Source organism: Narcine bancroftii, chromosome 5 (assembly GCF_036971445.1).
Source record: "Narcine bancroftii isolate sNarBan1 chromosome 5, sNarBan1.hap1, whole genome shotgun sequence".
Lineage (NCBI taxonomy): Eukaryota > Metazoa > Chordata > Chondrichthyes > Torpediniformes > Narcinidae > Narcine > Narcine bancroftii.
This window is the reverse complement of record NC_091473.1, coordinates 221,626,689-221,638,163: the sequence shown is the minus strand read 5'-3', so window position 1 is coordinate 221,638,163 and position 11,475 is coordinate 221,626,689. Positions and strand designations below refer to the sequence as shown.

General features: G+C 45.2%; 1 protein-coding gene across 1 annotated transcript; it reads left to right on the top strand.

Moving 5' to 3' along the window:
* The first annotated feature begins 3,903 nt into the window (after nt 1-3,903).
* LOC138765536 (probable G-protein coupled receptor 139) lies at nt 3,904-6,082 on the top strand. The gene is made up of 2 exons (XM_069942566.1): nt 3,904-4,057; nt 5,118-6,082. The coding sequence occupies exons 1-2, from the start codon at nt 3,904-3,906 to the stop codon at nt 6,080-6,082; spliced, it is 1,119 nt and encodes a 372-aa protein (XP_069798667.1).
* The last annotated feature ends 5,393 nt before the right edge of the window (nt 6,083-11,475 follow it).

Here is an 11,475-nt window from a genome sequence, read left to right as displayed (position 1 = left end):
GTTAACAGACAGTAGAAACCACTGGCATTCTTCAGCCGACTTCTTCATCCGCCAGAGCACAAGTATAGCGCTTTCGACCGTGAGTTGCTGGGCAAGTACCTCACTGTGCGTCATTTTCACTATTTCTTGGAGGGGAGGCCTTTCACCATTTTTACCGACCACAAACCCCTCACTCAGGTGCTTGCTATGGCTAGAGATCCCTGGTTGGCCAGCCAACAGTGTCACCTGTCCTTTGTGTCAGAGTTCACCACCGACATCAGGTGGGGAAAGACAACATGGTCACTGACGTGCTCTCTCGACCAGCCATTTGCTTGCTGACACCCAGGTTAGTCTACAGCCAGCTTGCCCGGGACAAGAAGTCTGACAAAGAGATGCAGACCTTCATGACAGCCATCACAGGCCTGCAGTTCCAGGACCTACCAACTCCTCTCAGTGACAATACCATCCTGTGTGATATCTTTATGGGCACCCCACGACCAGTGGTTCCCTAGCAGTGGTGCAGGCAAATCTTCCACCATATCCATGACCTTTCCCACCCTTCCATCAGGTCCACGGATCACATGGTGGGAGAATGCTTCATCTGGCATGGGCTTCAAAAGCAGATTCCAGACTGGGCCAGGACCTGCACCCATTGCTAGCTTTCCAATGTACACAAGCACACCAGAGTGCCCGTGCAGGACTTCGAACATGTCTGAGAATGGTTCAGCCATGTAGATGTGGACATTGTCAGCCCCTTACCCATTTCCAGAGGTAACCGCTATCTTTTCACAGTGGTAGACCACACCACTCACTGGCCAGAGGCGATTCCGATGCCAGATGCCTCCGTGGACTCCTGCTCCCAAGCACGTTTGACCAGTTGGGTTGCCCGGTTTGGTGTCCCGACCCACCTCTCCAGCAACCAAGGCGTGCAGTTCACCTCCGTGCTCTGGGCACACCTTGCCAACAGACTGGGAATTGAGCTGCATCACACAATGGCCTATCACCCACAGGCCAATGGACTGGTCAAGCGATTGCACTGCCACCTTAAGTCGGCCCTTATAGCTCACCTCACTGGCCTCAACTGGGTGGATGATCTGCCTTGGGTACTTCTGGGCATCCACTCAACACCCAAAGAAGACCTGTAGGCATCATCGGCAGAGCTGGTCTACGGTGCACCACTAGGCCTGCCCGGAGAGTTTATCAATGCACCCACTGCACAGTTTACTTCCCTGCCTCCAGGCCCAGGTGGACTACCTCACACCCCCACCACCGCCCAGACATGGCACAAGGGCCTCCTACATCCCCAGCTAGCTGTATTCTGCAGAATATGTCTTTGGCAGGCCTTCACAGCACCCCTTCAAAGACGTAAGAAGGGCGTATAGTGTCATCCAGTGTTCAGGATCCACCTTCACATTGGATATCGGTGGTAAGAGGGAACTATTTATTGTGGACAGATTAAAGCCAGCACACCTCGACCCCAACAAACCAGTGGTTGCGCCCAGCCCAAGAAGAGTGGCCGCCTGGCAAAGAAGGACATTGGTGCCGGTTCTGGGGGAGGGGGGGGATTGTGTGGCGGCAGGCCATTAGGCAGGTGAACTGGCCCCGCATGGCACGACAGCCAGCCAAAATGGCCCTGTTGGGATTTCTCCTCCTCAGCACCAGGCTTAGAAGCCAGCGCTCTGCGGCCCGCGTGACGCCCTGACGATGGCCGGACCCACGGCGCGGTTCTCAGCCAGGTCCGGGCTGGGAGAATAAGAACAGCCAGGCAGACCTCAATAAATTAGTTTTGCTCACTGAACTCAACCCGTTTGGTTGTGGAGTTATTCAGTTAGCAGAGTAGCCGTCGCTACAATGTAATGTTTCTCTAGAAACATTTATTTCCTTCTGGAAATAAAATGTTGTCCAGTGTAATTTGTATTAGCGGGGTTTGAACATTTTCTGCCCAGGTGACAGCAAATCCTTCTCCAAAACTTGCCAAAGCATCTATAGTCTCTTGTATGTCCAATTTCCAGGCTCAGGCTGATAGGTGACGAAAGAAAAAAAAAAGCCAAGCAATGATGACATCAGTCTTTCTGTTCTCTTCGCTGAAACTTTAGAGTTCGAACGACACCCTATCAAATGCTGGATTTCAGGTATGGCAAACGTTCGGGAATTCAACCGCATCCGTCCCTTTGTCAACATTCTGCAATACTAGCTTCAGTGTATTCGGTGCATGGTTATTTTGGACTTTGATTAAAAATTGTTTAACCTTTCTCCTGAATTAACCGGAGACTCCGGCCAGTGCTGATTTCAGCACTTTGACTTCTTTGCAGCTTTGCAGTGCCGGCTTGAGATTCGTTCCTTATGACAGCAAAGGGCAATAATCTCAAGACCACAAACCCACTCTGCCCCCCCCCCCCTCTCTCTGTTTCTTTTCTGCGGACAGAATTTGTCACAAAAAAATGTGCTGCGCCATGAGACCGTTAACCAGATGCTGATGGATTTGCAATTTCTTTCCAGTTTCTGTGCTCTATTGAGATGGGTTGAAATGTTTAGAACCTTTTAATCTCTGGGCTGTTTTCCCAGCTGCAGTACAGGCAGGTTATGCACTTTGCTGAATATCTTTCTTGGGGACACCCTTGGATCATCAGAAAAAGAAGACGCGACGTTACTAATTCTTCCCAGTGAAACACGGTGCGATATCAACACGTACGATTCAATTATTCTAATGCAACAGTGCACTAAAAAATCTTGTGTTTCCGTCCTATTTCTCTTGCCAATTCTATTTTGTGTGGTAACGTGGCCGTGCGGTCCAATGCTGGATTTAGATTCTACTCTCCATGGAGTCATGCCCATCCCTACCCATACGATTAGTTTCGTCTCCAAGAAAAATATTCAACAGAGGACAATATCTGTGTGTGGAGCGGCCCAGTACATTTGCAAAAGATTTCAGGGATTCAAAGGTTCTACACCTTTCAACCCATCTCAGGACAGCACAGAAGCTGGAAATAAACTGCAAATCCACCACCATTTTCAGACAGCAAAATATTAAACCATTGGCGACCAGGTCGGAGTGAAACACAAAAGGGCGCAGAAGCTGCGATTGGGGTTAAAGGACAAAAATGCGCGAGGAACTCAGCAGATCTCGTTGAGGAGGTAAAGATACAAAAGCAACGTTTTGGACCTGATCCCTTCTACAAGTATGAGCAAAAAAAGTACTTTCAATAATATGATCTTCTGACTATTTCATCCAGTTAATATTGGCACCTTCTTCCTAAAAGCCATTGCTTCTGATACATGTCTACGACACGAAATATAACCTATTCCATCCCTCTCGATAAAAATCTAGTTCCTCAAAAATCGTCACTTTCCCTTTTTTTTCCATTCTATGTGATAAATGCGATGTTGTTCTCCTTCTCCGTCCTTGTTTTTCAACAATTTAGACTCAACGCCCGATTCCAAAAAAACATATAGGTCGCTATCAGAGCTAAGCGTCTTCACACGGATGATTATTTCTTGCCCTTGCTCTTCCTGACAATGGCAGGTCGATTGCAGGCCTTCTTTCCGATTTTCTAACTAGGTTGAGAAGAAATTACGGTCCAAAGTTAAAATTTAAATTTTGTTTATCATTTTGCTTATCACTTATCCCCTTTTCTCCAAGGTTCAGAAATCTTCCTCACTCATCTACTCTTTCATCCAAAGCGACTACAATGTTTAGAAAACACTGAATTGGAAATATTGAAGGGAATCCATTTGTTCAGAGAGCGCAAATAATTTCAGTCCCTCATGAGCTGATTGGATCATTCTGAGTTTTCCTCTAATATATATAATCTAAGGGATTCACTGAAATGAGTTACAGTATGAAGACGTACATATTTGAGAGCAAAGGGTAACGAAGATTGAAACTGGGACAAAGAGAGAGAGAGAGAGAGAGTACAATGAACGATGGACCTGGGCAATAAATCAGTGTGGAGGACAGTGTTCCCATATTTTAACTACATTACTTCAAAAGACTCGTCATTAGAATGGCGAATGTTTTTTGCACTCAGGACCATCCAGCCAGTTTACTATCCAATTCTTGCAATTTTTGCAGTACCTGGTAAGTTGGACGATCAGCTATTTATTAAATAAATCGTCTATGAATGATTTTCCCTGTATTTCTCTCGCATTTTTTGTTGTTATTTGTATAGAATCGATTCGCAGAATTAGAAGAACATTAAACGATAGTAGTTGCTGGTAGAGTTATGTCATGGCTTCAGCGCTTTGGTCTTGGAATCTGTGGGAAGTCTCAAAGAGCAACTATTTGAAAGGAAAACTGTAATTGTTCAATTGAGTTAATATCATTTGAAGACAGGTGTAAAAATGGCATGTTCCCCTTTGGTAACCAGGAGGGCAAAATTAGCAATTACACCACAGGCAACATTCTCTGCACACAGCAATATGAACAAAAACGCTCTTGCTATTAAGAAAGACAGAAAAGTTATCTCAGGGTTGACTAATAGTCAGAAGCGGGACCTTAACCCATCCTTTGTCGATCATATTTAAGTGCAAGTAATTGAGCGGATTCCCCCAGACTTGACAAACGAATTGCGTGCATTCCTGACGGCATGCTTTTCTCTAATAACATTTCAGATATCCATGGAGCAAAATCTTGGGATTCTGCTTTTTAAGTATCGAGAGTAAATTAGTTAATGATAGCAGAGCAAAGAACCTTTCTGGTCTCCCTGTTCTTTGTGGCAACTTACTGGCTTATTTTGAAACAGGACTGATGATTATCAATTAATTCGGACTAGTTTGAAATTGTACATGAAAAGATAAAATAGGAGGAAAATCTGGGCAGGTCAGTCTGCACTTGTGGAGGGAGAAATACAGAACATTTGGAAGGACACATTGCCTTTTGTAGTTTTTGTTTAATCTGGAATCTGCAAGTAATTTAAAATTCATCCTTTGTGAACTAATTCTCGGAGGCATGTGTTATTTCAGCCCAGATACTTTAACTTCCATTTTCTGCTTGATGTATGAGAAACTCTGCCGCCCGGAGATTATTTTCAATACTGTTTGAGAGAGGAGTGATTTTTTAAATCTTATTTTGAACAGTTATTTTAAGAACTTTACGATAAACCCGACGTGTAACTCCCCAATTATTGTCTTCCTCACAGTGAACTCACTGACACTCGTGGTTCTGTCTCGGAGAAAGTGTGGTCTCTCCAAAGGTATCACTTGTTACCTGGTGGCCATGACAACAGCGGATCTCCTGGTTGTTTTCCTCGACCTAATATCGAGGCATATTGTGATTGTCTTTCGCAATGTTTTCCTATTCTTGTCGTACATGCCCGCTTGTAATATTCACGCCATTCTACTTTATGCAGCCACTGACTGTTCTGTCTGGTTCACCGTCGGCTTCACCTTTGATCGATTTGTGGGCATTTGTTGCCAAAAGCTGCAAAATAAATATTGCACCGAGAGAACAGCGGTTTCAGTTGTGGGGACTGTAATTGTATTCAGCTGTTTAAAGAATATTTTCTGGTATTTTATGATGACAGGTGATTACACTTTCAATAATAATCCACACTTTTGTGAAGAAAGAGACACAGTTTTGGGTTCTCGTGAATGGGCAACAGTCCAGTTTCTTCATTATATAATCACGCCTTTTCTTCCATTTGTTCTTGTGCTGCTGTTCAATGGTTTGACTGTTCGATATGTTTTGGCGTCTAGTCGAGCCCGCAAGAGATTCCGTCGTGTTTGCCGTGGAGATAGTCCCACAGACCCAGAAGTGAAAAGCCGGAGGAAATCCCTAATTTTACTGCTGGTTATCTCGGGGAACTTTATCTTATTTTGGGCTGTGTTAACGGCGTATTTTATATGGTTCCGTATTTATTGGGCGTGGTTTCGACACGTTGATAATGCATATCCACCGTTTTTTGTGAAAGAATTGGGTTTTATGCTCCAAGTCCTGAATTACAGCACAAACTCTGCCCTTTACACTGGAGTCCAGACCAAGTTCAGGGAACAGTTGGAAGAAGTCATGAAATATCCTTTCATTTTAATTATAAAATTTATTCAACGTCGACAGCACTTAAGAATTAAGTTGAGCCCTTTTGCTTCTAAAATAATCTGCTGGTAAAACTCAGTGGGGTCAAGCAGGATCAATGGGAGAAAAGGAATTGTTGGCGTTTCGGGCCGAAACCATTTATCGAGATAGGAATATGGAGAGGAGAAGCTATGGCAAAGAACAAAGAGTGAGACCGGGCCCCATGTATGATTGGTAAATCAGGATGAGATGAAACATGACTGAGAGAGGCATTAGATCGGCAGCTGCTAGACAAAATGAAAGAGGCAAGGGATAGGCGAAGGAAGATGAGTCAATAGAGGTTGGAATGGGTGATTAGAAGACAAAGGCTGCTAGTTAGAGAATCTGTTCAGAAGGGAAGGTGACAGTGCCGGTCTATAGAAAGAGTAAATAGAAGGGGGAGCGGGAGGAAAAACCAGAAGAATCCATTGCGGAGATTGTTATATAGAGAATTTAGGTTAAAATGACTTAAGTTAAAATGTGATGATTAATTATAAAAAGGGAAGCCAGAACGGACAGGGAGCTTACTAGCAGCCAAGGACAAAAGGTTCAGCTGAATATGTTTTTTTAAAAACCTATCTTTTCATGGTCATAGTGAGAGACATGCAGGAGATTGAGGGGATTGATAAGAAGGGTGAGAAACAGAATTTAGTGTATGTAGAGTTCACAGCGTACGTAACGAACGTGATAATTAAAAATGCAGTTATACTTAGAATGCTTTTGTAATACTAACCAATTAAAACAGTATTAATAAGAAGGGGAAGGGCAAACAATAAGGGTATAAAAATCAATGCACTGTATGTATCGGGGCTTAACTGGTGAAAAGCCAGTTAAGTCCAACTCTGCAGACTTGTAAATAAAGCTTGTCGTGTCATCAGTTTTAAAGAGACTCATGTGTGAGAAGTTTTATTTCTGACAAATGGGGGCTCGTCCGGGATCTACACTCCGGCCGTGAGGGGAGGCGAGAAGAGGGACATCGGAGGTGGTGCACCCCGCTGAGTTCAGCGGCTCCTAGTCCCTTGCTCGTCGCTTCGGGCGGCTTGAGTGAGTGGTATCCGGACAAGGTGACACGACAAGACGGAGATGAGAAGGGTGACGGTTCAATCCCCGGGAAGACACCGGTAAGTGACGACTTACGATTGTGGTGTGGGGATTGGGTAACAGGTGTAACGGGATACACCTGTTTGGATAAAAAAACCTAACATAATAGATCAGGTATAGAGCTTTTGTCGTGGCGTGAGGACCCTGTCGTGGGACTCTAGGATAGACCCCAGGGAAACCTCGGCGGTAACCGAAGGAGGGACAGCACCTCCGACGAAGTGCCGAGAAGAGAGGGGTCAACCCCAGGGAAACCTCAGCGGTAACCGAAGGAGGGACAGTACCTCCGACGAGGCGTCTGAGAAGAAGGGAGTAGGGTCCAGAACGAGAGGGTCCTCAGCAACGATAAACAGATCTAGGTGGGAAAATGGGAGGATCAAAATTTAAGGGCTCGTCTGAAAATTCAGGACAATTCCTGGGAGTTCCCCTTGACAGCCCTTTGGGGAGAATGTTTGAAAATTGGGATAGTAAAAGATATCGAGACAAAAACAAGAAAAAGATGGTCCAATATTGTCTCCTTTGGTCGAAACAACCTATTAAAGGTTCCTCGGTCTGGTGGCCGAAATTTGGATCTGATGAGGATTGGGTTAGACAAGCATTAAACATATATGTAAATTCGAGACCAAAGGTGAATCAAGAAGAGTCAGCATATGCATTTTGTTGGGTTCCCTGGCCAGGATCCTTAACAAAATGTTTTAAATTGAGGGTAGCGGGAGAAAAGAAGTGGGAACCTCTGGACAACCTTCCCCCTCCTTATATTCCCCCGGTGCCTACTGCGCCCGAGGAAAGCTCATTACCGGAGGGGAAAGGTGATGAATCTGATTGCCCCGAAAGGGGCCTGGGAAAAAAGGATGAATTAAGGGAGTCAGACCCTAAACTTCCACTGGTAAACCGACCCTGGACAAGATCCCAGACTGGTCCAGGACCATCAAAGTTTTCAATAAGCCTAAATCCCCTGAGGGAAGTTCCTATGGGAGGACCGGGAGGGGGAACGGGATATGTGAATGTTCCCCTAACTAGTACAGAGGTGCAGGGATTTAAGAAAGAAATGAAAAAGTTTTTGGAAGATCCTATAGGACTGGCTGAACAGCTCGACCAATTCCTGGGACCAAACACATATACGTGGGAAGAGATGCAGGCAATAATGGGAACATTATTCTCACCCCAGGAGAGGCAGATGATTCGACGGGCTGCCCTCCTCATGTGGGAATATGAACAACCTGGGGACCCCAGACCCCATGAACAAAAATATCCCTTAAAAGAACCCAGGTGGGACAAACGAACACCCGAGGGATTGGAAAGTATGAGACAATATAGAGAGTGGACAATTAAAGGGATACGGGAGGCTGTGCCAAAGGGTCACAATTTTACCAAGGCATTTGGGAACCACCAGGGGAAAGACGAGTCCCCTACTGATTTTTTGGAGAGGGTGAGAAAGAATGTCCAACAGTATGCTGGCGTGGACCCTAGTACACCAATGGGTGAACAGCTTATTCGAATTGAATTTGTTTCCAAATCATGGCAGGACATTAGAAAGAAACTAGAAAAGGAGGAGGACTGGAGCGAAAAACCCCTAAGCGACCTGTTTAAAAAAGGCGCAAAAAGTGTATGTGCAGAGAGAAGAAGAAGATCAAAAGAGGGCGACAAAGGTTATGGTACAGACTATCCGACAGATGAATGCCGAATCCAGAGGGGAAAGAAAACAAAACCTTCCTCTAAACAATCCAAGATATCCAAGAGAGGGAAGACCCCGGAGGTTCGTTAAGTGCTATTACTGCAATGAGGAAGGACACTTTAAGAGGGAATGCCCCCGATACAAGAGGGAATTGCGTGCCCTCGAACTTATGGAAGAAGATTAGGGGGGTCAGGGGTTCCAAATGTTAGGGACCAAGTATAAGAGGGAACCCCTGGTAAAACTAAAAATTGGTCCCAAGGGAGAAGAGGTGGTGTTCATGGTGGACACAGGAGCGGAACGAAGTAGTGTAATAACTGTGCCAATCGGAACTGAGCCTGTAAAAAGTAATTTGACAATTTCTGGGATAGAAGGGGCTCCCAGAATGGTATCAATAATTCCCCAAGTAACAGTGAAACTGGAAGAAAGAGAAGGGGTACAAGACCTCTTGTTGTTACCGTCGGCTGCATTTAACCTCCTAGGAAGGGACTTACAGGCTCTCCTAGGTTTGGGTGCTCTCCCTGTGGACGGAGAAGTGCGAGTCCACCTCTGTGCTCTAAAGGAAGAGGATGAACGGCAGATTGACGAGAGAGTCTGGTATAAGGAGGGAAATCGAGGAGGTCTGGACATCCCACCTTTACATGTCACATTAATACCAGGTCATCAGCCGGTAAGGAAACGTCAGTATCCTATTTCTTTGGAAGGGAGAAAAGGGCTACAGCCGGTAATTGAGACTCTAATACGAGACGGACTATTAGAAGAATGCATGTCACCTTATAACACCCCTATACTCCCAGTGAAAAAGTCAGATGGATCCTATCGCCTAGTTCAGGATCTAAGAAGTTTGAATGCTATTGTTCAGACCCGCCACCCAGTGGTGCCTAATCCCTATACTATTATGAGTCGGATTCCCCCAGACCATGAGTGGTTTAGTGTTATCGACTTGAAGGATGCCTTCTGGACGTGTCCATTAGAAGAGGAAAGTAGAGATATGTTTGCGTTTGAATGGGAAAATCCATGGACAGGTAGATGGAGACAGCTTCGGTGGACTGTATTGCCCCAAGGGTTCACTGAATCTCCGAACCTGTTTGGACAAATGCTAGAACAAATCCTGGTGGACTATCCACAATCTGATGATTCCCAACTAATGCAGTATGTGGACGATTTACTATTATCAGGACCCAAGGAACAAGAAATGAGGGGAGATACAATTAGACTCTTGAATTATCTGGGGAAAAAGGGTCTACGGGTGTCCAGGAACAAGTTACAGTTCGTTGAGAGAACTGTGGTATATCTGGGACACCAGATAAGTAAAGGACAGAAACGGATTACCCCTGAACGGATTGCGGGAATCACTAGAATGCCGTTACCCCGTAATAAGAAGGAAATAAGACAATTCCTGGGACTCTTAGGTTACTGTAGGTTATGGATAGAGGACTACTCAGCTTTGGTGAAGTTTATGTATGAAAAACTGACAAATGAAAATGAATATCCATTGAAATGGACCCAGGAGGAGGAGGGATGGTTCGAGGACTTGAAGCATCGCCTGACACGAGCCCCAGTACTCACTCTGCCCTCTTTAAAACAGCCCTTCCAGCTATTTGTCACTCATAACCAAGGAACAGCTGTGGGAGTTTTAACACAGGAAAAAGGCGGTCAGCGACACCCAGTGGCTTTCCTTTCCAAAATGATGGACCCAGTGTCTCGCGGATGGCCGACGTGTATCCAGGGAGTAGCGGCTGCTGCTCTGTTGGTAGAGGAAGCACGTAAACTTACTTTTGGAGGAAAGATGACTGTGTACACATCCCATTCTGTGAGTGTTTTATTAACACAAACTGCCCATCGATGGCTGACTGATTCCCGCATATTAAAGTATGAAACCATTTTAATGGTCGGAGAAGATCTACAGTTTGCAAAGATTAATAGCTGCAACCCAGCTCAGTTTTTATACGGCAGTGAAACAGAGAGAGAGGTGGAGCACGACTGTGTCGAGTTGACAGATCTTCAGACCAAGACCCGAGAAGACCTTTGCGATACTCCGCTGGGAGAAGGATATGAATTCTACATTGATGGCTCCGCCAGATGTGTTGACGGAATGAGAAGAAGTGGGTATGCTATAATAGAAGGAAATACTTGGAAAGTAGTAGAATCCACGAGACTACCCGGAAGCTGGTCAGCACAATCCTGTGAACTATATGCCTTGCAGAGAGCCCTCAGAATACTGGCAAAGAAAATTGGAACGATTTACACTGATTCCAAATACGCATACGGGGTAGTGCATACCTTTGGTAAGATCTGGAAGGAGCGTGGTCTAATTACATCAAGAGGAAAGGAATTGGCACACGAACAAATGATTACTCTGACTTTAGAAGCCTTGACATTACCCCAGGAAATAGCAGTGGTCTACATACCAAGCCATCAGAGGGGAGATACCCCGACAGCAATTGGAAACAGACTGGCTGATGAAGAAGCCAAAAGGGCAGCCATGCAACAAGAAGTCCGTTTGCTGACCTTAATTCCAATAAGGCAAGGCATAAAGAAGGCTCCCATTTTCACTGCTAAGGAAGAAAAGGACATGGCTCAGCTGGGCGCAAGCCAGCTGCCTGATGGAACATGGAAGACACCAGATGGAAGAATGGTTCTAAATAAAGAAATAACTCGCAATATTTTAAAACAC